Source organism: Aspergillus ochraceoroseus (genome assembly GCF_002846915.1).
Source record: "Aspergillus ochraceoroseus IBT 24754 chromosome Unknown P175scaffold_2, whole genome shotgun sequence".
In the NCBI taxonomy this organism is placed as follows: Eukaryota; Fungi; Ascomycota; class Eurotiomycetes; order Eurotiales; family Aspergillaceae; genus Aspergillus; species Aspergillus ochraceoroseus.
The window spans coordinates 2,372,697-2,399,568 of NW_024468477.1; the positions used below are offsets into that span (position 1 = coordinate 2,372,697).

Genomic DNA, 26,872 nt, shown 5'->3' on the forward strand with positions numbered 1-26,872 from the left:
CGCATTTTCTGCCTCTCCCATGCAGGCAACGCCCACTTCACCATATACTCCGACCCCAGGACTTGGTCTGCGAATGGGCGAGGGAGTCTCCAGCCGGGGTTCATATTGATGATGTTCATGTCTTGCAGAGGTCATCGAGTGACGCGTAGTAGATACAGATTCTGGTAATATAACAACATTCTGCCTGAGGTAGCTGAACCAATTCCCTCTACAAAATTTATATATATTGAGCATCAATAAAAATAGATATAGTCTAATACTCTAGTAAATATTTATATAATAAATTAATAATTAGCTATATACTCTAACAATAAGGATGATCCGGTATATATGCAAGTCAAATACATCACATCATATCACATCAACTCATATAAAAGAAATCACTCATAAACATCCCTATTAGGCTTTCTATCCAATTTAGTACTTGACCTTCCCAACAAGCCCAAAGGTATAAGCCGCTTCCGCTTCCCCCTTCATCTGGATCATATAGACAGTCGAGCATCCGCCTGTGACGCCGCCCTTTTGTGGCATCGCACCGTTCTCATTTTCCTCTCGCACGGAGACAGCGATACCCGTTCTCGCTACACGTTCGAAACAGCTTTCATCGAGACAGACGTCGAGGAGGACCTCACTGCGCGTTTTGCCGCGAATGAGGATGCGTTTTCGTTGTTCGATTCCTCGGCGTGGGGATGCGGCGCCGGAGGCCGGAGGACTGTTTCCATCCGTACCTAGGCCGATGGTTTCGGTGGCTTCTGTGGCTGTGCCGCTGGCGTCGCTCCGTCTGCTTCCTGCTGTGTCTGGACGACGTGGTTCTGGAGACGGAGATGCAGGCATGATTGTTAGCCTAGCAGCTCCCATATCGCGCCACTTTGATTGGGTTTCTCGGATGTAGAGACGAATCTTTGCGTTGGACAGGCCAATTCCATCTACGCCATTGATGGCGCCTGCCATGCGGCCGATGCCACCGCTGGAAGCATCCCTTGAGCCTGAGGCGGCAGAGCTCGAGTAGAGGCTATCTTCCTTTTGGGCGCCGCCGCGAGATGTAACGGATGATCGGGAGATGCTGAACATTTTGCTTCCGGCGCCAAAGCGCTTTAGTGCGGAGAAAGCACTACTCATTGTGCCCACGCTGCTTTCTGAGTTGTCCGCTACGGAGCGGGGAGAGCTCGATGCCCGATAGCTCTTTCTGCGCCGAGGCCAGCCGAAGAAGCCGCTGGCGTTTTTAACTCCAGGCTCAAGAGGTGCGGGAAGGTCGGCTAGGGGGCCGCGGGCATTTTGTAGAGCGATATAGGTTGGGTTATTGATGCGGGAGTGGTTTATCAGGCCGTATAGAATCTCGCATTCGTCTGCACTCCGGGAGCGGAGCATAATGTTGTTGCTCCAGGTGACTTTTGACCGTGCGGTCGGCGGGGAGCGGATGCTGATATCGATGGCTGTGCCTCGGCGTATAGGTACAAGTGGTGTTAATTCAAGTGCGACCAGCGGACGAGCGGTCTGCGATCGGGTGTCATCGTCGTTGGTTCCGAGGGGATCATCTTTCATTTCATACGCCTCAACGAGACCCGGACTTATGATGATCTTGCATTCATCTGGGAGGACACTCTCCCAAGAACCTTTATCGGACCAGACAAATACCGTTGCCATCGCGGTGGACGACTTGCTTGGTTGAGAAGGTACCGATCGGTATCCAGCCTGGCGTGTGGAGTTGGACAATGACAAAGTACTGCTGGCTTGTGAATGGTCAGATTTCTGGCCCTCTACCTGAGGATGGTCGGCTCTGGGTTTTAGTGGCAGGTCATCTCCAGAATCTTCGTCTGAGCTATCCGTTGCGGTATCTGAGTCCGAGTACATGTCGTAATGTCGCACAGTTGAGGTATCGGAATCAGAATACGAATCAGATGCAGTAGACGGTTCGTACTCATGTTTCAAGGGCGAAGAGCCTCGGCGCTTGATGCGGGCAGCCGTTGGACTTAGAATTGGTGTATTTGTGAGGCTCGACCCACTAGTTGAACTTGGTGAACGGGAATGGGGTGGTGGTTGAGGGGGATCGTTGTCACTTGCTACACCAGAATCGGAGCCAGATCCAGAGCGAGCCATTGTCTTCGTAGGTGTTTCAGGAAGTTCAGCATAATCAAAGGCATCGCATTCTTCATCTGGTTCAAGGTCCGGGATATATGTGTGGCTGCTACCTTGTCTAAGTTTCGGGATGGAAGGAAGATCCATTGAAGGAACAGAGGAAACCCGTGGGGAGCTCTGCTCTACTTCAGCCCTGATTGGAGTCTTTGGCTGTTGTTCATTTGGTGTCTTGTGCTCTCTGTGGGCTGATGCTTCAGCCTGTTCCAAACGATTCATGCTATCACTATCGCGAGGGGAAGCTGAGGAGACTGCATTATCCGAGATAGCGTCCGGTGGGAGAAGGGGGCTTTGGGGGCTGCTTTCTCCATATCTCGAAATCCTCTTTGCCTTTGATCGTTTGAGACCATGAGAGGATTTGTCATCGCCAGCGTTAATCTTGCGAGGATCCCTCGAGTGGAGGATAGTAGATGGAGGTTGTGGCGAACACTTGGAAGGTGCCTCTGGTTCTGGAGAGGCATAATCTGAGTCGCGCGTGATAGCGGTATTTAATGACAGCTGTGATTCGGTAGCTGTAGACGACTCGGCGGTGCCTGGATCAGACCATTGCTCCTGGGGGTTCCAGGATCGTCGCGAGGCCTTGGTTGTTGGCTTCTCCCCGATGGGGATAGCGATATTACTAGGGCTGGGAGGAGCTTGGTGAGCCGTGGAAACTTCATTCGGCGAGGAAACAGTTTGCGCACGTTGTCGCTGCTTCGCCCGCTCAATAAAGCTCTGGGACCGATAGATGGCCGGTGGTACGGGGTTCAAGCCTAAGAGTTGGATCCATTCAAATCCGACTTCCTCCTCGTCGATGCGTAATAATAGGAGTTCTTGGAAATGCTTCCGTCCCGGGGCGCTCCGCAACATGACTACAATCTCTCCCTTTTTATCACCCTTTCGGGCGGAGATACACCCAAGGTCCATAGGAGGGAACAGCAACCAGCGATCCGAATGATCAATTTCACAGATAAGCAAGTCACCGCCAGGTCCATTTTCGGGGATATTATCTCTGAGTAGAAGTTCCGCACGGCAGTCGATAACCTGGCCAGTGGAATGGTAAATTGACAGGTTGAAGAAATCACGAGCCCGCACTCTTCGAGCTTTATCAATAGTTACACCCGTGAGAGTCCCTAGGCTTTCAGGATCCCTTGCGCGAGTTGAATCGATGACGCTAGCGGATTCGTCCTCAAGTCTCGCACGTTCATCTCGCGCACGGCGGCGAGCCTCTGCAACAAGGTTCTGATAGTTCATGGCGACTTCTTCTGCCTTGGGTGACGGCTGGAGCATGCTGATTCCTTTGAATGACTTTGCCAGGTATTTGAGGCGCACCAACGGACGTTTCAATAGGTATGCAACATCGACTTTCTGTCCGCTACTGTCCACCACGTCTCCCTGCTCATCTCTTGACATACCCTCGTCCAGACTCCTTGAGTCGGCGTTCTTTGACTCTTCACCCTCTTCGAGAGGAGCTAGATTAACAACCACATCTTTGAATCCTAGCCTCCATGCCTTCAAGTATTCATGGTACACCTTCTCCGCTCCATGTGCCCACTGTAATAGAGAATATGTGTTGTCATGAGGAATCCTCTTATGGAGTAGCTTCAGGCGCTCAATGGCGACACCCATGTTCACAATAGGCTTAGTGAAGTTCAGCTCATCTTTAGGGTCTGCTGATGGGTGGAAAAGACCAGCGGCGACAGCCGAGTCTGAGCGCGAGAGCACGCATGTTAGTAGCACTGGAATCACACCACCCACTAGGGTTTTGAGTTCACGCATATACTTTTCCTCATCCAAAGCTAGCTCCCTGAGGATGTCTGTGACTGTCGCGTTGCGATTCCTGCTGCCTCGAAGGCTTCGGGCGGATCGGATGCTCCTGCTCCTTGTGGTTGCAGAAGAGAGAACCGATATCAAGTCGTCATGGGTGGTAAGTCGCTTCATCACCTGCGCCGAAACCAAGGAAAGCGAGTTGGGATCAAACTGATCCCTTTCTTCCGCCTCAGCTCTGCCCTCTGGAGGAGATCCTGGTTTTTCTACCGCGACATTTGAACTGGTTATTTGAGACGGTTCGTCATCATGCGTACTCATTGATTCAACAGAGGCAATTGTCGAGAGGCGACGAACGCCCGTGCTAGGGAAAGGTCGTTTCCGAACAAGTGGCACAGGGGGATTGTTACCCGACACTTCAGATTCCCCCGAGAAAGAATATGTCTCAGTGTCAGGGACACCTTCTTTCCCATCAACAGCCTTGCAGGTCGGATCTTCCTTCGTGATAGAAGAAGCGTTGCTTTGCTTATGCTCGCTAGATTTTCTTCTCTGCGGAGACGGGGATGCATCTCTTGACGATGTCGTGACATTTGGCTTGTCGTTCCTTGACCTTGGACGGTCGCTCCCGGGGGTGCCTTCCCTACTCCTCACTTTTCTTTTGGAGGGCTTGCGAGAAGTGTCGCTGCCTACGGAATGCTCGGGGCTAGATGGATGATTGCCTTTTGCATCCTTTCCTTCTGTCTTGCTTGGGGTCTGTTTGTTTCTATTTCCCCGAGTCTTCAAGGGCGCAGGAATCTCCACATCAGGTTCCTTATCGTCCAGAAACGGATCGTGGGTGTTAGATAGCCATGTCTCAATTTTCGAACCCCGGCTCTGCGCTGGCTGCTTGGGAGGCTCCGGCTTGGAAAACATCTTTCTAGACTCATCGAGCATTTGTCCAAATATTCCACCTTTAGGAGGCTTCAAGGGAGTGCGAGCCTTCGATCCATGATTTGTGCCTCGTGCCCGCCGTCTCGATAGTTCAGAAAAGTCAGCTTCGCTCGTCGCCCACTCGGAATCGTCATCTAGCACCGAGTCTTTCTTTTGAGGACTCTCCGATGGTTCTGATAGCACGCTAGATCGGTTCTTTTCTGCGGTTGTCGGGCGGGATGAAGGCTTTGAGGATTTACTATAAGAAGCATGCTCTTTTTCAATCTTTTCTATAATCGAGTCGATATCGTGCGAAGGCCGTGATTTCCTCCGCTCCCTGAGTGCGAGAGGTGTTGTTGTTGTTGTTGTTGTTGCGTGCACCTTATCTCCTTCTCGACCGTGGGGAGACGATAGAGACGGTATATTAGTCTCTTTTGAGATCTCGCTCTTCGACGATCGAGGGGATTGTACGGAATCGTTCGTGGTATACTCTGCGATCCGTCTAGGTGCGGGCAATTTGGCCGTGGGCGCTTGAGTGGGCGTTCGATTCAACTTCCAATGCTCATCACTAATAACTCGTTTTCGCGGGGTACTCTTGCTCCGATTTCTAGTCGTAGCGGCAGAAATGGTATTGGAACTTTTCTTATCATTTGCTGGCTTGGATTTGGACTCAGCCGTGGAGTTGTTCTCCTCCTCATCCTCATAGTAAATTACCTCGTCGGCGGTGATAACCCCACCACCGTGTTGCTGCCACTTGCGGACCTTTGCTCTTACCGAGTTGGTATCATAGATGCCCAGAGGCTGTCCGATGTCGAGAGGCTTTTGCTTGGTTGGGGATGATTTGGTGCTGCCCCCTCGATTGGAGGGGTTGTTGGGATTGGCAGGAGTCGGCATCGAGAACTGGATGAAAAACGGCAGTTGTCAGCATGGTTTTGCGAACGGCAGCGTGTATCCGAGACATTTATTGATTGCAAGTAAACCATCCCGTTCTCCTTTTTGATTCTCTAGCTTGTTTGTTCATTGTTGTGGGATGTTGATAGGGGGATGGAAATAGGAGCCCGGACGACGTCATTTCCAGCAGGTGTTGTTTTGTTTATATAGCCAGAGAGGGGAAAACACTCACTCTTCGACATACCCTGCCTGACACAACAACACTAACAACAAATAACAGACAAGACCCCAGTGGATTGTTCTGGGATACCCAAAATAGTGAGATAAAAAAGAAGGCACGGTTGAAAAGAATATAAAAAAAAGAGTGTGGGAGAGTGATAGGTAATAGCTGTTAGCGCAGCTGAACCCGCGACCGCAGGTGCAAATGACAAGAAGAAGAGTGTCAGCTGGAGAAATCACAAGGATTGATTGACTCAAAGCCGAAAAGGGAATAGAAAAGAGATCAAAAGTGAAGGTACGAAAAAAAACAACAGGAAAAAAAATGACAATCGAACTGCTAACTGACGGGTTGAAAATTGTAGGAAAGAGAGAGAAAAAAGAGTAGCGACCGCGGCTTTCGAGCCCCATTACTCAGAACCTACCACTAACTAACTAACTATAGTTACAATTCCAGGACCCAGAAGAAAACCTGATGTGTATCTACAGTTCAAACTTCAAAGGTGCCAGTTTAGTGCGTGGGCTGCCGGGGAAACCAGCTCATGGCTGGCCTAGAAATAGAGCGGGCGCCAACAGAGCCAACGGGACGCCGTCAACTTTGGTTGTTCACTCGGGTTGAGCTCCTCCTAAGGAAGTCCACAGTAACGGGGCTGGTGGCTGGTGACTAGTGGCTGCCATTGGGCCGCTGTGGAGCGTCCAGCAAACTGTTGCTGTCTGATCAGATATACATAATACGCGTCCTCTCACGATGGCTCCTGTCACGTCGATCAATCGACCAGTACTCCGTACTCCATACTTCACTGATTTAAAAAGGGTTCTATTTTGGGATCGGCCGCGGACACGCTGTAACTCCGGATATAGGTACCTATCCTCCGTACCTACCAGAGTAAACTTCTCAAAGGTCAAAAATACGAATTTCCGATTCTCCCTGCTACTACGGAGTACCTATGCACGGCTATCAATTGGCTGGTGGCCCAAGGGTCGACACATCACCTGGACGTACATACATAAACCGCATGCTCTCCCCTTTATTGATGCACTTGACTTTGAAGCATACAGAGGTCACTCTGTTCATTCTGCGCTTAACTTCTATTATCATGCAAGGGGGTTGGTCAAAATTCCATTCAGAACTCTCTCTGACTACTATTGTGGAGGACTGTCAATCCAGAGGCAAGCAGTCACCGGGAGGAGAGCAAATTCACATTATAAAATGAAGCAGACCATGCGCTAGTTAGTTAACTACCTATCCTTCTAAATATTGACTAAGGGTTTTATCCAAGACCAAACATTTACAGTCATCATCATGTACATACAGAACTTATGATGCTCGTTCAAAAGGAATGCCATGGAAATACCCGCCGATGAGCCACTCCTGTTTTGAATGAATTCTGCAAACCCCCTCTCTGTCCGACCCATGCTGAATGATGGGCGTAGCTTTCATGCCGAGCTCGGAATCATGGCAGTTACAAGGTAGCTCGAGGCCCAATGGAGCTGTGTCATGTTGAGGACTCGGGCCCGGTCATCCTATGTCCGCTACTGCATCATTTCCTTTTTCAAAAGCCGACTTGTCTTCCTTACCTCCCATCCTGCTATACGAGATGTGGATTTCTAGATCGTGTAGGTATCCTCGTTCTTCTGGCATATCTATTGGTCTCCCGTGCGCTGCTACTGGGGGAAACTGACAGCTGTGTCTCGCTCCATAACAACACGAGCCATACAATCCTGGGAACTGCCGGTTCCGCAAGATACAAGCGAGAATAGCGCGGGTGCACGTCCATGTCTGGATTGGTCGGGGTTGTCTTCTACTAGGGATCATCAATGGTGGCATAGGGTTAAAATTGGCAGATAATCCTACGGAGGGATACTTGCGTATGCTGTTGTTGCGGGGGGTGTTTGGTCTGGCTTACCTTGCAACTGCAGCTTTCTGTGAGGGGAAGGTGATTCTGCAAGAGAAGGAGTCGGTTGAGAGGGAGCAAAGTTGATTGGGATTTTGTTTCGTTAAGGTTTGATGACTTGGCCGAATTATCAAGGTAATGAATGAGATGGATGAAGTCAGTAAGATTGTTTTCAACATTTCGGGGTTACTTTTTTTTGAATTAGTTAATTCACATAAACTTGACATTCTGGAACTGAAAAGAGGGGGGGGAGCCTCCTTCTATCTATTTCGATTTCCGGCCAACAGATTCAGACTCTACTGTCTTTATAGCGTCGGATATCGTTTTCATACTCTGAACGAGGTAATCTATAAACACGTGTAAGTTATTGGCCTCGCAAATCATGAAAGAGAACCCTACAGAAAGGAACAACCATCCAGATAAAGTTCATCAGGAAATAATAGATCCAGAAGTAAAAAGGCTCAGGACGGCAATACGACCGTTCATGGACATAGTGGTCGAATAGGCTTGTTGCGTAGTACAAGCTATCACCGTAAAGATGGCTCATACAGATGATGACCTGCAGCGGGTGTCGTAGAGAGTGGTTAGTGAGGATCGAGTACGCAACTATGAAGCATAACGGGCCCCAGAATAGCTATTCCACATCCTTAGCTGTTTTCACTGATCAAGTTTCTATACGGCTTTGAAATGAGAAGGCTTACAACAGTCATTGTTTCCATGCAGAGAACAAGAGTGTCCGAGGTCATATAGCGCGAATCAGAAAGCGCATATTCTTTCCATAGTTGGCCGAAAAAGTCTTCAGCTTCTGCCATCCACTCATGATTGACAATGAAATATCCTTCAAAGAAGCAATGGATAGTTCCCGCTAGATGATGGTGATTCTTCTTAGTATGTAGTGCTGTGAAAGATTGTTTTGAAGGAAGAAGGGGGGGTGTCGTACAGAGAACAAACCATAGGATTGCGATTTGATCGGTTTTGCTAAGACTCGGTCGCATCCATACAGAGAGAGCATAAGTAGCTCCTAGTAATACCGTGACGCCCACACCAGCTGTAGATATTAAACGGAGAAGAGAGGCTTCATTGGGTGAATATCCGTCGATCTGTGCATTGAGGGGATAGTATGGATGAAGAGGGGGGTCCATTTTTGCCATATATTTGGGACATTAAAACTGCAAATGAATTATCCCAAAACCAGTTAACTGAGCATAGATAGCTCTGGACGAGAAATAAGGAAAGTCCTCCTAGCGATGATGTCGGAAGTGAAGCTGTTTTCCTAAAAAGGCAAGATAACAATCCACGACCCACTAACCCATATCTGGCTAGTGTGGGTACCTCAGGCCACAGCTGTGACGACCTCCTCGTATTGATTCCCAGGATTCTTAATGATCGGGATCCCCTCATCCTCCAATGCGGCCCCCCCAAGTGACTCTACCTGCTTCCACCCATTCTCATGGGGTCTGATTACGCTCTTTTTAACGCGTAGATTCGCGATGGACCCTGCCTCCTTGAGAAAAAAGCCCCTGGGGCTTGATGTCCCCCGCATCGTTGGCAACGAGTCGCCGCCAGCGATTGCAGCTTTGTTCGTGATTCACTTTGATATTAAAGCTGGGTGAGTCTTTATATCCTGAGTATTTTCCATTGGTCAGTTTAGAGCTAACCGAATAATCATAACAGATACGTCGTAACCTGGAAACGTTCAATTCCCGGTGGTAGGTCATGCATTCATTCCATAATATCATTACGTATACACCTTGTTCACGCAAAACGGGAAATAGTCGAAGTCGAAGGAGCCGTCGAGTATAAGTCGTTACCGTCTGGTTTACACCATGTTTCGGAAGATTTAGTGTACGTGTTGAGCTCTGGGACTTAACCCTAGGTAACTAACCCCTGTTGCTGTGCAGCTATTTTGTTCACGAGGAATATGCCGGTATCAGCGCGTTTATAAATTGCCCCGCAGAGGAAGCGGAGCGTAATGCGAAAATGTTCGCTGTGGGAGTTCTTGTTCCCTTGAGCTCTGGAAGGCTAGGTAAAAGCTGGCGACATGCTCCCAAGTTGAAGGATTTAGCCCTGTAAGTGGCGCCAAGTACCCGCTTCACTGATGATCGACTCTAATGTGTGTCGCCCTTGATAGGCAGTACTCAGAAGATGTATCTAACATGCGGCTATTATCCGAATACTGGGACACCTACGAACTCTCTGCAAACGACGTGTCAGCTGTACCGCCTGATTCCCCTCTTGAATCCCCTCTCAGTCTCCGGCTAAGAGCCCACGGAGACCGCCCAGATGCTTCGCACAGGAATCGCGTCTTTAGCGATGCGATCGTGCTGGAAACGCCCAGGCCGGCCCTGACACCTTTCCACCCAGCTTCGTCCCTTCCTGATTTCTTGGACACCTTTGGTCCTCTTCTATTTCCTTTGTACAGAGCCGCATTACTGCGCAAAAGGGTCCTTCTCATGGCTGAAGCCCCGGTGCACGCGCCTTGTAACTATGGTACGGCATATCTCGCTTGACTCGTGTGGCCTCTTACTAACTGTGGTCTAGTATACGACTTGTCCTTGCTGGCTTCATTACCTAATTCTCTTCTCCCTTTGCTCCCTCTCGAGGGGCTACCCTCTCTGCGCCCACGTCCGCTGTTCAACGTTGGTGTTTATGACATCCCATACCTTTCTTCCTTCGTCGGGGCTTCGCCCAATTCCGAACCTGACTGCGCCTGGATTGCTTGCAGTACGGACAGTGTCCTGAGCATGAAATCCGAGCTTTTCGATGTCCTTGTCACTCTCCCCCCTTCTCATTCCAAAGAGGCTGCAGAGAAAGTGTACCCAACAGTCTCTTTTTTCACTCCATCCCCACAAAAGAAAACGCCCCAAGCAACGGAGCTGAAAGCCACACAGCGGGATGTACGGCGTTACAAGACCCTACGCAAGGCATTGCGCCATATATTCCGGAACGAGGACACCCAATCGAACAACGACGACAACTCCGATGCGGAATCAACCTTCTCCTCTAGCCCTATTGTCGAACCCCTCTCGTGGACCCGACTCGCATACACCTCGTTCATCTGGTGGGCCTCCGCCGGTGAAAAGCGCGACGGGTTCTCGGAGGAGGAGGAAGAAGAACATCAAATTGAGCAGGACGCGCGACTCCTTGCTAGTGTCGAGAGTCTGCCAAGCCTGCCTTCAAGCTCAGTCCGCCAGCGAAGCATTCAAGCCATGGAAACCCCAAAACAGCCACCGGAAGTTGCCCTAGTAGCTTACTTCCGACAACTGACCACTGACATTTTCATCACCTTATCGGACGTGATTGCCCGTCACGACAGCCAAAACGGCGAAGACCCCAACAATGGCGTCTCGACCCCCTACGATGACGACGATGATGGTGACAACGCCACAAACAACGGTCTAGAGAGCGATGACGACGACAACGACGACGAAGCACTTATCGGACCGGCTGCTGGGGAAGACGAATCAACCTCTCCACTGTTAGGGCCACGGCCACAGACCGCAAACCAAGACACAGAAAGGGGCCCCGTTACCGTGAGCACGGAGGATATGGTAGAGATGGGTCTTGACGTCTGGAGTCCCGCTGACCGTATCTTTGTGGAGGAATTGGTTCTTCTGTGGTGGGGACGGACGGCTTATGTTGATAGCGCGAGGATTAGATGTTGTGGGATTTCGATTATCTGATATGATGTGATAGGAAGGGGTTTTGTTCTAATAACAATGGGATATATACTTGTGTTTACAACAAGTCTTGAGTGTTTCATCTATATGACTGGGTTCGATTTAGCCTTTATTTTATGTATTTGAAAGGATATAACAAATCCAGGGCATCTGCGTATTTGATAAAAGCGGTTGAGGATGACATTCATTAAAACTATGTACTGACAGCCAAGTAAAGACAGGAGAGGGCCAACATATATTCCAAGGCAATGCAAAACAAAGGAAATCTGCGCGACAATCGCGGGTCTAAGAGAAAGTTATGACTATGAGTCAAGGAGTCTATGCCGACGGTAAGAAGGATATACAAAATGGGATGAAATAGATTGAGTGCGGCTTGTAAACGCCATCAACCCCCAACCCAAAAGAAAAGAATACTAGAAAAAGATAATTCCGAGACCACAAATTCAAGTGTCACGAGTGAAAGTGAAAGGCAAGACAAATGGAACAACTCTCTTTGGGTGCCTTTTCAATGCAGAAGTGAATAACATCAAAAACCAGAACAACGCCATCTCGCTTGGAACGCTGGGGTATCAAGAGACTGTGGTTTCATGAATGAATACCTCGACTGGTCAGCTTTTCGACTAAAGGACGTAAGTCTTCCAGGTATCCATATGGATCATAAAGCGATAGTGGAGATCAATGATGCAGCATCCGCATGGGGGCACTTAGGTCTCTGCGACTCCTTGGAGCCCCTTCGCCTCGTGGATCGGTATGTTGAAGCCCGGGGATCCGTCGCGCTGCTCTGACTGGAGTTGTGCTTATCGCACTAGCCCGGAGTGCAGCGTCGTTTGCACTGACAGATCTTTTCATGGTGCTGGTTCTCCCTCGTCGGGCTCTGATCTGAGCTAACGCTTGTTCCCGGCTGACTGGTGTACCTGGGACAGTAGCGAAGCGATTGGACTGTTCATCATCGGTTCGCAGGGGAATTCTTTTTAGGCTGACAATTTCGTTCTCTGCATGCTCCCCGGTCGAAAATCGAGCTTGCCACTGCGCTTCAGCAATCATCGGAGAATTGTGAGATCCTGGAGTCAAATCTCTGGAATAAGCTTCGCTTTGCATAATTGATTCAGATTGACTTTCATGCGCATGGGATTCATACTTCGCAATGGGACTGGCAAATACGGGTTGAGCCTCCAATTCGCTCTCGCGGTGAGCAGCTAGAGGTTCGGGCTCTTCGGAAGTAGAGTCTTCAATCTGCTTTTTGGGAGATCCTCGAACAGGAGAGGGAATAGTGCGGAAGGTTCCGGTCACTGGAGAGAATGTGATGAGCGGCTCTCCCTCTCCCTCTCTTTTCTCCTCCGCCCCGTCCCCCTCTTCCTCCTGTTTGGTTTCGATAACCTTGGCTTCATCGTCGACAGACGTCACTGTTTCGGCGGAGGCAATGTTATGGCTTTCATCCTCGTGGCCTTCCATCTCGTCCTGACATTCGTGGTGGTCAATAGTATGGATCTGTTGCTTGGCGAGAGCGGCATTTTCGATTTCCTCACGAATACGGCAAGTGCATCGGTTGAACATACATTCAACTTTCATATATTCAACCATATCCTCGGCTCTGAGTCTGAGTCGTCTTTCCAAATCAAGGTCGTATCTGAGGTCCTCGATAAGATCATGTACTTGATATGGGACAACGAACTCCCGGGGTCCCTGTTGAGGTGTAATGTCCGATAGCCTTTGCCGCTTCGGCGTGGTATCTTGAACGCATGTAGGATCGGTGGACTCAGCGACGGGTGTAATATTTGGGTCCTCGGCAGATCGCTTTGGCCGTCGCGGGGTAGGAGTCAATAGCAGGGCGAGATCTCCCTCGGCTAATGACATCCTTCCAATATCCTGCTTGTTGATCTGCTGAGCTTGGGCTTCTAGGGTATCCGCATGGGTGTTGGCTTCTGCGGAACGAAGTTGTCCTTTAAGAACCTCCAGCTCTTCCGTCAGGCCTGCCAGCGCATATGCTCTCTCGAATGCCTCTTGCTTTGCCTGTTCCTTTGCTCCTCGCTCGAGCTGAACCTCCTCCTTCAGGATTTTTGCCTCGATCCTCGCATGCTTAAGGTCCTCCTGTGTTTTCACAAGGGCAGAGCCGGCACGAAAAGCTTCCTTGCGCGATTTCCGGATTTCCTTTTCGAAGACTAGTCTCTCATGGGCCTGGCGCTCCTTGGCACTTCGCAGTTCTTCTAGTAAAGACTCAAGCCTCTCACTAATCCGGTGTTCGCGGGATTGAGATTCGGAAAGTTGACCTGAAACTCTGACGAGAGCAGACTCTGCCTCTTCACGCCCCAATATGGCCCGCTGAAGTGCGGCGGCACCTCCTGCCGATGCTGCTGCTTGCGCTGACGCGGCCGCTGGACTGTTACCGCGAGACAGATGATTCAAATAGGCGACCTTTGCCTGGACATCGGAGAGACCTCTGTTTCCCTTGCGTTGAAGACGCAGGAAATCGGCAGCGGCGGAAGGCGAAGTAGGCACTGCTTGCTGGTTGATGCGTTCGGGCGATAGCGGATTGAGAGCCTTCGATGGGCTAGACAGAACACTAGACGGAGAATCCATCGTAGAATGGAGGGAAATAGAGAGCTGTCGAGGTTAGTAGACTGAACTGATGTTGACCTAAAACATGACACCCGATTCAAGAAAATTTCGAGTGGATGATGGGACTGAAATAACGGTCTGCTTATGGAGAGAAGTTGTGTCGCTTGTCACTCCAGAGTGACGCACCCACAAAACATGTCAACATGGCCCGATTCGGTTGATGTCCCTCATCAGGTGACCGTTGCCCAGGACAGCAGCGCTAACCAAACTGGGTCATCACATATCACGTGCGTATATGACATACGCTATCCCCAAAATGGAAGACGCGGCTCCAACTTCAAAAGAAGGTCCGTGCGTTTTGATAAATTCGCCGTCAAAACATGTGATCATGACTTCTTCTTTCCATTAGCATATCAATTCTTTGAGGGGTCGATTCTTGTTCGATGTAAACATACCGTCGTCTTGATATTATTTTGAGGATTCAAGTATGTCTTACCTCATTGTTGCTTCGTCTGTCTGGACACCTACTAAGTCCCCAGATACGCCCACAATTCGTCAATGCCTTTAGTAATCCCCTCATCCAACCATGCATGAAATTCTAACAATTCAATTGGGACAACGGGCAAATTACTTGGCCACCCATTTTTGGAATCTCCAGGTTGGTTGACGTGATATCTCTATGTGTGAATTGCCCTATATATATATATAGCAGAAAGCTAAAAAAAAAATATTTCTTAGGAGTCGTACTTCACATACAATGGAGAAGACGACTCGCCGGTAGATCATGACGTCCATTTCCGTCCTGGAATCGGGGCAGATGGTGGTGAGACATTCACGCCGAGGACCTTGATATATGATCTAAAGGGGGCTTTTGGCACTCTTCGTAAACATAATGCTTTGTACGAGCTATCGGAGGATTCAACTCCTGGACAAGGCCTCTGGTGAGCTCCTCTCGTTTTCTTTTATCCATAGCGGGGTATCCGATATCCTTGCGCACTTTTCATTATGCCCGAACTCATCAGGCTTCCCCTCTATACAGGGACGGCAAAGAAATTGTACACAAATTAGCGCCTATCACTGCGAGTAATTACCAAAAGAGCCTTGATGAAGGTACTGCTCCACAACCACTTTCGTCGGAAACTGTGCGCTTCTGGTCCGATTATAATCGAGTTTTCTACCACCCGCGCTCAATTGTTCAGTTGAATGACTATGAGCTAAATTCAAAGATTATGCCCTTTGAAGATTGGACCATTGGGGAGGATCTTTTTAATGATATCGACAAGGAGCACGACCTACTTGATAGGGATGTACGACCTTTTGTTGAAGAATGTGATCAACTGCGCGCTTTACAGTTGTTTACTGGGTCTGATGATGCCTGGGGTGGTTTTGCCGCCAGGTATATTGATAGGCTTGTTGACGAGTATGGGAAGAAAGCTGTCCTGGTGTGGGCTCTTGAAGACGGCAAAAGGGTCCATCAAGTGAGTTTACAGTTCGTCGATTTTATTTGACAAAGCTAATTTAAGCACACCCAACTCAGACTACCAGACTCAAGCGTGATATGAATAAAGCCCGATCTCTTCATGCAATTTCCCCTCAATCGACACTATATACACCCATTCTCGACCCGCCAACCAGGGTTCCCCCGTCCCTTCACCTGAACCCCCATTCAGAATGGTACAGCTCAGCATTGGTTAGCGTAGCCATGGAAAGTGTAACTCTTCCGACCCGGCTACGTCCTTACCAAGACTTTGAGTCCCTTCTGGCCGGGGACGACAGCACTCACAAAATATTTGAGCTTCAGTGTTCGATTCTCTCGTCAAAAGTGAGCGCTGAAAGTCAATCTGCCATACAGGCGAAACAGTCCAATAGGGGAGAAGTCTTTGGAACCGAGCCCTCTAAAGCTGAGAGCAAATTTGACTTGGATTTTACGTACGATGGTTACAGTAGCGACAAATCCCATATCTATAATCAACTTCAGGTTTTACGTGGAGTTGATCCAGACGACAAGGACGAGCCATCCTCCGGAGAGGATATAGGTATTACCAGGAGAAAACGGCTGTATAATTCAGAGCCTATGTTTCACAGGTGGGACGGACACATACTTGCTGCTAGTGACACCCTTGCTAACAAAACTCCCACACCGACCACATAGATTCCATACCTCTCTACAATTTCCAATTCTGGGTAGCTTCCCGAACACTATGTTCGCATCGCCAAACTCTGAACAGAAGATCAATGTTCTTGCTGCACTCTCCGCGTCTTCCCGGACCGCGGAGAAGATTAAAGGGATGGAGACAGCGGCAAGTCGAGTTATTGGGGTAGATGAGCGGGAGAATCTCGTCAATGGGTTGGGAGAGATCCGAGAATCTTACGAAACGGGATGGATGAGCGATTCTGATTTCGACGATGAGTAACAATATCGTATCAAGTATTCAGATGGGACCTTTTCGATCGAGCAGTTCAATAAATGATCATGAATGAAACTATCTATCCTCCGTTGATAAAATAGAAACCCTCCCAAATACGCCGGAAAATGACGACCGAGGACGGGACATGGCCAAACAGTGCAAACATGCCGTTTCGAGATCCCAACGTGTCCTCTCGAAGCCGCGACGTTTCTTCGGCCTTTTGCATCTTTTTATCAGTTGAACCATTTCCCCAGGCTTACTGCCAGGTGGCCAGTAACACGGAGTGTCCTTGTGTTTTGGATGGCTCTCCTGATTTAACATCCCCCGTATGGCTCCCCTTTCTCTTCCTGGCCCTGCTTTCTCTTAACTCTCTATACCTAGTACAGTACCTGCGTCTGTGGCCTCCGCTGCGTCTTAAATGTACTGCTAATTGGTTGCCGCCACTTATTCACAATTCCCCTGCTTAGCATAGGCTTTTCCTCTTTTGCTGTGTTTCTTACCGTCTGCTCAGAAGGTATACTCTTCGTCAATCTCTCAATGTCTCCAAACACCTTTTAGCTAACATTTAGATCCCATCGCAGCAGGCGGAATACAGAGACCATGGCTCTGGGCGGCCGACGACGATCATGTAGCTCGCTACACTTCTTTCCCTCTTCTCCTATCCTTTCCGTCGTGATCGTTCCGTTCCTTCTTTTCTTTCTAAGCTTCCCCGCTCCCACATCTGCCGCAGGCTCTGCAGTTCTCGGGATCGATGTTGGCACAGAGTACCTGAAAGCCGCGTTAGTTAAGCCAGGAATCCCTCTGGAAATTGTCCTTACCAAGGATTCGAAGCGCAAGGAGTCCGCTGCGGTTGCCTTCAAACCCTCAAGGCAGAGCGACGCTGTTTTCCCAGAACGATTTTACGGTGGCGACGCACTTGCGCTGTCTGCTCGATACCCCGATGATGTCTACGTGAATCTCAAGACGCTCATTGGACTCTCCTTCAATGGTGGAGAGGATGAAGTGGTCAAAACCTACCATGAACGCTATCCGGCACTGAAACTGGAAAGCGCCCCCGGCGAGCGAGGCACCGTCGGACTTCGAAGCAACAGACTTGGCGAGGAGGAAAAGAAAGAGGCCTTCCTTGTCGAAGAGCTTCTGGCTATGCAATTAAAACAAATCAAAGCCAACGCTGATGGTCTGGCTGGCAAGGGATCCGACATTAGAGATGTCGTGATTACCTATCCTGCGTTCTACACCGCGGATGAAAAGAGGAGTTTGCAATTGGCAGCAGAATTGGCGGGTCTGAATGTTGATGCTCTCATCAGCGATGCGCTTGCTGTTGGGATTAATTACGCCATGAGCCGAACATTCCCCAGTGTCTCTGATGGACAGAAGCCCGAGTACCACGTCGTTTACGATATGGGGGCCGGCTCTACTACCGCCGCCGTTCTCCGCTTCCAGAGCCGTACAATGAAGGATGTTGGCAGATTCAACAAGACAGTACAGGAGGTTCAGGTTGTGGGAGCGGGCTGGGACAAGACACTCGGAGGTGACTCCCTGAACGACGTCCTCGTTAAGGATATGGTTGATCAGCTAGTTGACGACAAGAAACTAAACGGCCGTGTTGCTGTTGAGGATTTGCGGGCACATGGAAAGACAATGGCAAGACTTTGGAAGGACTCCGAAAAGATTCGTCAGGTTCTGAGTGCCAATACTGAAACCAGCGCGTCTTTTGAAAGTCTCTACGAGGAGGACTTCACCTTCAAGTATCGTGTCTCCCGCTCGAGGCTTGAGGAGCTCGCAGAGCAACATATCGCTCGTCTTGGAAAGCCCCTTGAAGATGCCTTGGCCGCAGCAGGATTGCAGTTGAATGATATCGATTCTATCATTCTACATGGTGGAGCGATTCGCGCACCTTTTGTTCAGAAGGAGCTAGAAAAGGTTTGCGGAGACTCTAGCAAGATTAGAACCAATGTCAATGCAGACGAGGCCGCGGTTTTTGGTGCGGCGTTCAAGGGAGCCGGACTCAGTCCGAGCTTTCGTGTCAAGGACATCCGGGCGAGCGATGCGTCTGGGTACCCTGTCGTGCTGAAGTGGCCCTCAGAATCCAAGGAAAGACAGCAGAAGCTGTTCACACCTACTTCGCAAGTTGGACCAGAGAAGCAAGTGACCGTGAAGAACCTGGAAGATTTTGAGTTTAGCTTCTACCAACAAGTGCCGGTTAATGGGGATGTGGCTGAGCTACCTGTCCTCTCCGTGAAGACACAGAATCTGACCGCCTCCGTTGATAAGCTGAAGGATAGCTTCGGGTGCTCAACTGCAAACATCACCACCAAGTTTTCTATCAGGTTGAATCCTCTTAATGGTATTCCTGAAGTCTCGGGTGGTTCCGTGAGCTGTGAAGTAGAAACCTCCAAGAAAGGAAGCGTTGTCGAGGATGTCAAAGGATTCTTTGGTCTAGGCTCCAAGAAGGAGCAGGAGGCCCTTAGTGAAGAAGGAGAGCCCAGCGAGTCCATTACCCTGGAGGCCGACGAGCCTCAAGCATCGACGTCCTCCGCAGACGATGCTGCGCCTACTTCTGTGAAAGAGAACAAAAAGGCAACACCCCAAACTCGGCTTGAAACAATTCCTATTAGCCTCGTCGCCACTCCGCTCGGCGTCCCTGCTCCATCTGAAGCTGAACTCGCCCGCATCAAGAACCGCCTTAATGCGTTTGATGCTTCGGACCGTGACCGCGTCCTCCGTGAGGTCGCCCTGAATGAACTAGAATCTTTCATTTACAAGAGCCGGGACCTGACCGAGGACGAAGAGTTCACGAAAGTACTGAAGCCCGAGCAACTGACCGACCTTACCGAGAAAGTTTCCGCGGCCAGTGACTGGATCTACGAGGACGGCGCTGACGCCAAAACGTCGGAACTGCGTGAGAAATTGAAGTCTCTTAAAGACGTTGTCAATCCAGCCTTGAAGCGGCAGCAAGAAAACGCGGCTCGTCCAGCCCGCGTGGAACTACTTCGGGAGACTCTCAAGAATTCCAAAATGGTCATGGATGTCATGGAAAAGCAGATCCAACAAGATGAGGAAATCCATTCCGCCAATCTTCCTGAATCAAACACCAGCGAAACGGAATCCTCCAGCTCCGAAATCCCTTCGCCATCCGCCGACGCCGACGACCTCGACGATGACGCTTACGCCACCTCTACTTCTTCCAAGACTTCCTCTGCCACAAGCACTCCCAAGCCTGCTTCCCCCAAATACTCCGTCTTTCAACCATCCGACCTCACCAGCCTGTCTAAGACCTACGAGTCCACCAACACATGGTTCGAAACCCAGCTTGCCCTCCAGGAGCAGCTGACCGAAACGGATAACCCGGCTCTAACAGTGGCGGAGATCGACTTCCGTCTCAAGGAGCTCGAACGCACCATGAACCGCATTTACGAGAAGATGGGCGCGGCCGCCAAAAAGGCGTCCAACGACCAATCTTCCAAGAAGAACAGCAAGAAAGAGAACAGCACCGACAAATCAAAGAAGCCTACCTCGTCCAAGGACCAGGAACCGGCCCAGGAGACCCAGGAGAAGAAAGAGGGAAAGAAACCCCAGTCCAACGTGAAAGACGAGTTGTAGTCATGACTTTTTTTTTTTTTTTTTTAATATTGTTTCGGTCTGTCTATCTATCCTATCGTATACATTATTATTATTATTTCTCGAGGTTTTCACTCCTTCCCCTCCTCTTACTACTACAACTATACATGCAAAAAAAAAAAAAAAAAAAAAAAAAAAAAAAGAGCAACATAACAACAACAAGAAAGCGGGGGGCGTTCGGATATAGCGTTTTATATTTGTTTTGCCCTTTTCAATTGAGTTAGTGTTCTAAATAAAATTCTAGGATATTGTTTGTATGCATTGATTGAGATATTATGGCCAAATATTGTTTTCTTTCTTTTCTTTCTTGCAACGGTTCTACTAACTACTACTATTCCTCGGGGTTGGTTGGTTAGTTCTCGTTCTCTTACAGGATTAGGGTAGGTAGATAACCTCAGTACAGAGTAAAAAGCAGTTACAGGTACACCGAGTCGCTACTGGAAACAAGACCACGCCAATCCAAGGAGATACTAGTATAGAATCTATCATGCATAGACATGATGATACATACATACGTTGTGAGAGCAGTAAGCGGGACACGAGAAATCGCTTTCGAGAATTCTGTATAGTATCACTATCATACAAGTACTAATTAACTCTGTCAACGAACCAAAATCGAAGTTCGTAAAAAAAAAGCTTCTGGGAATATAAACAGGAGAGAAGAAACAAATCCGGGGTATTATGCGCTGTCGCCTGGGAAGTAATGATGGTACAGAAAGATGAAAATATAAAGAAGGAAGAGGGAAGGAAGGGTCGAGGTCATGTCCTTAATTTCTATCCTCTCTCTCTCTCTCTCTCTCTCTCTCTCTCTCCCCTAGCCTTGAGTGAAATGGAAATGAAGTCAACCACTGATACCAGCCAATGTCTTGACTCTTAAATATACACAGCAAGCACTTTAAGCGAGCGAAAATCGAAAGAGAGAGAGAGGAGTCAAAGGACACAATTATACCCCACCCATGTGCACCTCATAATCGTGGGCCGGAGTCAAGACGTAATCCATATCGACTTCCTCCCGCCTACGTAGAAACGCAGGTTCGTCGAAATCGGCATCGCCAAAGTTCATTTCTGTTCGTTGTTTCTGCGCTGCCAAGAAATGACTTCTATGCCGTCCAAGCTTCGGGGGTAAAATGGTTCTGCCGGACACAAGACTGGCGGAGTGGGTTGTAACTGGATTCAAACGTAGCGGGTCGCCCCATGGGGTTCCTGCTCCAGGTAAGGCCGGTTTAATTTCACCCAGTTCCTCCTCGTCTTCGCTGCAGTCCAAATCGTACGAGCGTTTCTGGGCGGTTGAGTGGGAATCGATCGATTCCTGGCTACTGGGCGGGAGGGAAAAGCTATCTGCGTCGTCTGTTGTGATATGGCGGTTGTATCTTGCTACTGGTGCATTGGAGTATGGGAGAGATGTGGGAGGCTGAGGAGAAAGAGACTGGACCCCGGGGTAGTCGCCAGATTTGGATATTCCGCAAAATGGGGCGAGTTCCGAATGGGGGTTGCGATAGCTGGGTGTTGTCGTTGGTGTTGCCTGAAGAGTGCGCGCTCCGTGGGTAATAGGTAGGTCCTCGATCGTCTTCGTAGGCTGTGTTTTGTACCCCTCTGCGACGGATTTGCGCACGCGCATTCCGACGGAGAGTAGGGAGGCTTGGACTTTGGCTGGGACGACGGGAGTGGGGGAGTGAGTGGCGGCGGAATAATGGGTGTAGGAGAGGTGGGAGGCAGAGGAGGAAGTATTCGGGTCGGAAGTTGTAGAGAAGAAGGTTGTGATGGGTGGTTGGAAGCGTCGACGTTTCGACGAGAGGTCGGAGACTTTGGTGGAGGCCATGATGGAGGTGCTATTCTCTCTTCTTCTTCTTCTTTATAACCCACTCGATCCAGCGAAGCAGTGGAGGGGTTCAGAGGGGAAGGAATGCAGAGTATGGAGCGAGTCGAAAGAGAGGCAGCGGCGAAGAAAAGAGAAGAGGTTGGGGATTTGGCGGAAGACGCGGAAGACGCGAGAGACGCGAGAGACGCGAGAGACGGGACAGGTACGTGAATGTGACGCGCTCCCTCAATATTTCCTCTTTGGGACGGGTTAGGGCTCTACCCTGCGGGTTTGCATCCCGACATCTCGAAGATCTCAAAGAAACGAGTGGAGGACATTATATATATATATATATATAGAGAGAAATTATGGAGGAATCATATGGGTGAACAGAATTACAAACTGAGGGCTAGTGGCTGTAAAGTGATGGACCTGGAACGGAGAGAGAGACAAGGGAGATGCTCGCTGTATGTACAGGTATATCATTCATCTATCTTTTTTTAAACCACAGCTCAGCTTCCTTTAGCTGTATACAACCATTCTAATTAAGTCCTTGATCCGAGGTTTCCTCTCCTGCCACCCCGTTTCTGCCGGTCCTGATGCGCCCTCAATACCGCACGAGTCTCAACAAGACTCCTCTTGTTCTTTGATTTGGCTTTGCCCAGTGTCATCAAGAAGTTCTTCTTGCGCGCCTTTTCTTTGTTTGTAGTACTCTTTCCCTGAGACTCCTTCTTCTCCTTACGCCGGGCGGTGACACTCTTATACTCGGTTCGATCAGGCTTGCCTTCCTTGGCGTGAGCAATTCGTTCCTCGCGAGTTTGCTTTCCCGCAGATAGGGCAGCCAATCCCTCAATCTCGGCTGCAGTCAATGGGTCTTCCGCATGTCGTGGGCCGTCAGGGGCTTGACCACCCCGGCGCCTAGATCCTGGAAGAAGCGAGTTGACAGCGGCTTCCTGACGAAGCTCTTGGAGTTTAGCGAGATCAGCTGGGGTAAGAATACGGGTGGTTGCGATGCTCGGTTTCTTGGGCCCTGGCTTGCTTTCCGTGGCTTGAGACTCAGCGGTTCCCTCGCCCTCATCGGTTTGCTTGGCCTTCTTAGCAGGTCGCGCTTGATCATCGTCAGAGTCACTGAGATCAATCTCCACATCACTCTGGACGTCGATCCAGCCTCCGGAATCATCGCTATCTTCATCATCTTCAACGTTCCAAGCAGCCCAGTCGTTTTCGTCGTCCTCTTCTTCGTCTTCATCTTCCGCATCAGAAGGCAACCCTTTCTCGGCTCTTCTCTTCTTGCGCTCCTCTTCCTTCCACTGCTCCAGAAGCTCCAGGCCTTCAATCGCACCGACCTGTTGTTCAGCAAACCGTTTCTCCTTCCTTTGTCCAGATTGCAGACCAATAGAGGCGTCTTTGCCGCGGTCTCGTCGCTTAAGCATTTCGGGATTCTGATCTCGGTAAAGACTGAGCAGACCCCGAGCTGCCATCACAACACCCTTGTCTTTACTCTTCCTGTACATGACCAAATCTTGCAACAAAGATTCATTCATTGCAAGTGGCTGTCGGGCACAAATTTCTCTGATAGCGTTGAGACCCGCCGAAGCCACTTCGGAGGCGGATGCTTCTGATACGAACTCATTGGCGATCTTCAGAATCAGCGGCTCCAAATCATCTGGGGGGACCAAATCGTGCGATGCTTGAGCAAGCGAGGCCAAAATAGAGGTGACAGAAGGCTGTCGGGGAGTGAGGTACTTTTGGAAGTAGGAGTAGAGGTGCATGATGTGAAGTTTATGCAGCCCAACAAGACGAGTCACCAGTTGAAGAACCATAAGCTTTTGCTCCAGGTTCAGCTTCGACTTGGAACTCTGGAGGTGCTTCGAGAAAAGACCCTCCGAGAATCCTTGTGGGTCGTGCAGAAGATGCAGCGCAGAGAAATTCAACGGATGGGGTTGGTTCTTCTTGCGCTCCCGTCTCTGGACGGTGGCCTTTGCCTTTTCCACAGCGCGTGACTTCTTTTTCGTCTTTTTGTTAATCCCAACCTGATGTTTCACTCGTCCCAGATCAATAGCTTCCTCATCGCTGCTCTCTTCCTCCATTTCCTCCCGTTCTTTGTCTCCACCGAGGAAGAAGCGAACTCCGCCAACTATCACTTTTTCATTTTCTGCCAAACAGGCTTCCTTCATGACCTCAACGGCTTTGGCGTCGGTCCAAATTTGTCGTTTCCAAAGTTCGCGCGTAAGCTTAATAGCCCAGAGACCTTTAGAAGAGGTACGATCCGAGGTCACTAGATTAAAAAGAACAGTCTGCATCGTTCGGTTCAACTTGTGATTCGTCGTCTTTGCATTGGAGGATCGAAGTTCCATAAGAATTTTTTGGAAAATCAATGCCCGTAGCGTCTTGCTTGGGGTAGTAATAAGGATTGGAAACAGGGTTTGAAGCAATCTAAGACGATGCTTGAGTATTAGCAAGGCTGGATATTTATTCCATGGACAGAAAACGTACGTCGCAGAATCGAGAAGATCCTTCTTCCTGAGAAGCACGAGGCTGCCCACGATTTTCTCCCGTAATTCTGGCTCCAGAAGCAAGTGGTGTTGTGTCAACATTTCGATAAGCTGTGGACCGAAATCTTTCGTTATGTCCGGATAGCAATCAGCTACATGGGCTAAGAAATCTATCAGCTCACGCAGAGAGATGATTCCCGTGTCGGTGGCCGATGAAGGCGCCGCCATGAAAATTTCTCGGTGACTCTCATATTGATAGTGCTGAGCGCGAAAATCCTCGATATAAGACCTGGACAGATTCACACCGGTCAATATTTGATAAATAAAGCCAATTAGAATAAATTCGCCAATGCGCAGATGCCTTACTTGGGGTCTCTTCGAATTTTATGTTGCAGATTGGGCCTGTCAAGTGAAACGAGGTCATGGTTAGCGGCGAGAAAAAAATCTCCAGAAATCGCTGGGCGGGCCCTGTAAGAGAGAATGAGAGATACTCACAGGTCAGCTTCGACCTTTTCCAAGGCCCCCAACTTCCTCTTCACCATTGTATTTAATTAAGAGGAGGTGACACGCTCAAAATCGCGCTCGATATTGGTGAGGAGCAGATGGTGTCCTGGTCGTCGTTGATGCACTAGGGTGAAACTTTTTTTTTTTTTCATTTTTCTTTCTACGGGACCGCATATCGATAAGCCTGGGCAACTTGGCCGCGGCTCTCCTGGATCTCTATCAAAATTCCCACAGTTTACCAGTGTCAATCAATATCGCTACAATTTTTTAATATATAGTATTCATCGTTGACGTCCTGAAGAATCTACTATGTCTCCTAAAGCCTTATGGGGAAGATCGCTCATGGAGGGTTTTTTTTTTTTTTGGAAAACTGGAAATCTTTTTGGTTTAAAAATTTAGAGTATTGACTTGAAAAGTCTTCTAGGGTCTTCATGATCGCATCGCAACTACTGTAGAAGAAAGCCGTCCGAATCTCTCCTTTTTGGGGTCTTGCTCCTTCCCGTGACTGTCTGCAGGTATGTACAGTCGCGCAGATGCGTGCAAATCGACTGGATCCTAATAAACCCTCCGTCCACTCCAGTACACATAAAACCAGGACCAAACGGAGAATACGCCCAACAATACCATTTTACCGGTTGCTCTTAGCCACACGCTCGAGCTCGTCCTTCTTCTTGATAGCGTAGGAGTTGGAGCTGCCCTTGGCGGCGTTGATCAGCTCTTCAGCAAGGCACTCAGCAATGCTCTTGATGTTGCGGAAAGAAGCCTCACGGGCACCGATGGTCAGGAGAGCAATAGACTGGTTGACACGGCGGAGAGGAGAGACATCAACGGCCTGGCGACGGACGGTACCAGCGGAACCAATACGGGTGCTGTCTTCACGGGGACCGCAGTTGACAATGGCATCGATGGCGACCTGGAGGGGGTTCTGGTCGGTCATGATGTGGATCTACCGTGCAAAAAAAAAAAAAAAAAGGTCATGTTAGTCCCTGAACGATATTTCATGTCCAACTTCTTTAGTCGTCTCAAGCCAAAAGATGTACATACGATCTCGAAAGCGTGAGCAACGATACGGACAGCCATGAGCTTCTTTCCGTTGTTGCGGCCGTTCATCATGATGGAGTTGGTCAGACGCTCAATGATGGGGCACTGAGCCTTGCGGAAGCGCTTAGCGGCATAACGACCAGCGGAGTGAGGGAGGTAGACAGGGGAGCGAATCTGAATGTAGTCGCTGCGTGTAATTCGAGGTCAGCATGTCTTTTTCTCGACTTTGTGACATTTTTCTGCGATATCCATCCAGCAGTTGATCGTGTATCACGTTCCTCCCACCCCTCGATGTGCATTCCCCCAACACACCAGAATCCAATCCCATCAAACGTTCCCAAAATATCACTGTAGCAAAAGACCGCAAGAAATTGGGGGACACCTACGTCAAGGAAATGTCCCTGATCTCGACATCCTCATAACTCCACTTGTTGAACAGCTTCACGGTTCCCATCTCCGCGACAGCATCCTTAGGAAGGGCCTGGAAAGCCCCAGCGGGGATTTCGACCTCGACTTCACCGTGATCAGACATGTTGGACTCCGTGTGCACCTGGTGTCGAGGGACGGATTCGTGAAGGCGACGGACGGTGTCGGTGGTTGAACCTTCAATGTCGACGATAGCACTCGGTCGGCTGAAATGTTTCTCTGAGTCCCAAAGGAAATTGGAGGTGCGCTTTCGCTTAGCACTGTGGGTGGGGTTAGGGCAGAATTCTGGCCAATTATAAATTGCATGTCATGTGAACAGACTGTCACCTGTCTGGGACTAGCCGCTCGCCTTGTCCCGTGACTTTCCTTTTTCTCCCCCTTCCTAATTCGGTCGATTGCCTCTATCCTCAGGTCTCTCGTCTTTTATTATTATCCTTTGAAAGTACACCTATTAGGATATCCCTATTACTACTGGTAAAAAGACTGCATTCTTTCTACCTACTCCAAGTAAGTAATACCTAGCAGAGTTGAAATCTCCTCCATAGTTACGACG

General features: G+C 49.4%; 8 protein-coding genes across 8 annotated transcripts; 3 read left to right on the top strand and 5 right to left on the bottom strand.

Moving 5' to 3' along the window:
- Positions 1–286: 286 nt before the first annotated feature.
- P175DRAFT_0514931 (uncharacterized protein) lies at positions 287–9,031 on the bottom strand. The gene is made up of 4 exons (XM_040898830.1): positions 8,731–9,031; positions 8,492–8,655; positions 8,203–8,424; positions 287–5,613 (listed from the first exon to the last, which is right to left on the bottom strand). The coding sequence occupies exons 1-4, from the start codon at positions 8,939–8,941 to the stop codon at positions 418–420; spliced, it is 5,793 nt and encodes a 1,930-aa protein (XP_040754344.1). The 5' UTR covers positions 8,942–9,031; the 3' UTR covers positions 287–417.
- Positions 9,032–9,184: 153 nt separating this feature from the next.
- P175DRAFT_0522033 (uncharacterized protein) lies at positions 9,185–11,625 on the top strand. The gene is made up of 6 exons (XM_040899234.1): positions 9,185–9,399; positions 9,465–9,499; positions 9,566–9,635; positions 9,692–9,859; positions 9,922–10,280; positions 10,332–11,625. Exons 1-6 carry the CDS (start codon positions 9,281–9,283, stop codon positions 11,471–11,473), a joined length of 1,893 nt encoding a protein of 630 aa, XP_040754345.1. The 5' UTR covers positions 9,185–9,280; the 3' UTR covers positions 11,474–11,625.
- Positions 11,626–12,145: 520 nt separating this feature from the next.
- On the bottom strand, positions 12,146–14,047 carry P175DRAFT_0491362 (uncharacterized protein; the record flags this gene model as incomplete). The annotated part of the gene is made up of 1 exon (XM_040895835.1): positions 12,146–14,047. One exon carries the CDS (start codon positions 14,045–14,047, stop codon positions 12,146–12,148), a length of 1,902 nt encoding a protein of 633 aa, XP_040754346.1.
- Positions 14,048–14,499: 452 nt separating this feature from the next.
- On the top strand, positions 14,500–16,554 carry P175DRAFT_0522035 (misato family protein). The gene is made up of 6 exons (XM_040899235.1): positions 14,500–14,511; positions 14,566–14,684; positions 14,765–14,967; positions 15,066–15,504; positions 15,564–16,111; positions 16,179–16,554. The coding sequence occupies exons 2-6, from the start codon at positions 14,613–14,615 to the stop codon at positions 16,438–16,440; spliced, it is 1,524 nt and encodes a 507-aa protein (XP_040754347.1). The 5' UTR covers positions 14,500–14,511; positions 14,566–14,612; the 3' UTR covers positions 16,441–16,554.
- A 124-nt stretch (positions 16,555–16,678) lies between these two features.
- P175DRAFT_0555618 (Hsp70 family protein) lies at positions 16,679–20,072 on the top strand. The gene is made up of 3 exons (XM_040900643.1): positions 16,679–16,760; positions 16,816–16,948; positions 17,016–20,072. Exon 3 carries the CDS (start codon positions 17,035–17,037, stop codon positions 20,035–20,037), a length of 3,003 nt encoding a protein of 1,000 aa, XP_040754348.1. The 5' UTR covers positions 16,679–16,760; positions 16,816–16,948; positions 17,016–17,034; the 3' UTR covers positions 20,038–20,072.
- Positions 20,073–21,055: 983 nt separating this feature from the next.
- Positions 21,056–21,874, bottom strand: P175DRAFT_0405457 (uncharacterized protein; the record flags this gene model as incomplete). The annotated part of the gene is made up of 1 exon (XM_040893020.1): positions 21,056–21,874. A coding segment is annotated over one exon (819 nt), but the record flags the coding sequence as incomplete, so codon positions are not given.
- A 362-nt stretch (positions 21,875–22,236) lies between these two features.
- On the bottom strand, positions 22,237–24,952 carry P175DRAFT_0555620 (SDA1 family protein). Its single transcript, XM_040900644.1, has 4 exons — positions 24,844–24,952; positions 24,715–24,750; positions 24,350–24,637; positions 22,237–24,289 (listed from the first exon to the last, which is right to left on the bottom strand). The coding sequence occupies exons 1-4, from the start codon at positions 24,888–24,890 to the stop codon at positions 22,399–22,401; spliced, it is 2,262 nt and encodes a 753-aa protein (XP_040754350.1). The 5' UTR covers positions 24,891–24,952; the 3' UTR covers positions 22,237–22,398.
- Positions 24,953–25,222: 270 nt separating this feature from the next.
- Positions 25,223–26,425, bottom strand: P175DRAFT_0474663 (40S ribosomal protein uS7; the record flags this gene model as incomplete). The annotated part of the gene is made up of 3 exons (XM_040895213.1): positions 25,223–25,798; positions 25,897–26,080; positions 26,280–26,425. 3 exons carry the CDS (start codon positions 26,423–26,425, stop codon positions 25,481–25,483), a joined length of 648 nt encoding a protein of 215 aa, XP_040754351.1. The 3' UTR covers positions 25,223–25,480.
- Positions 26,426–26,872: the final 447 nt, after the last annotated feature.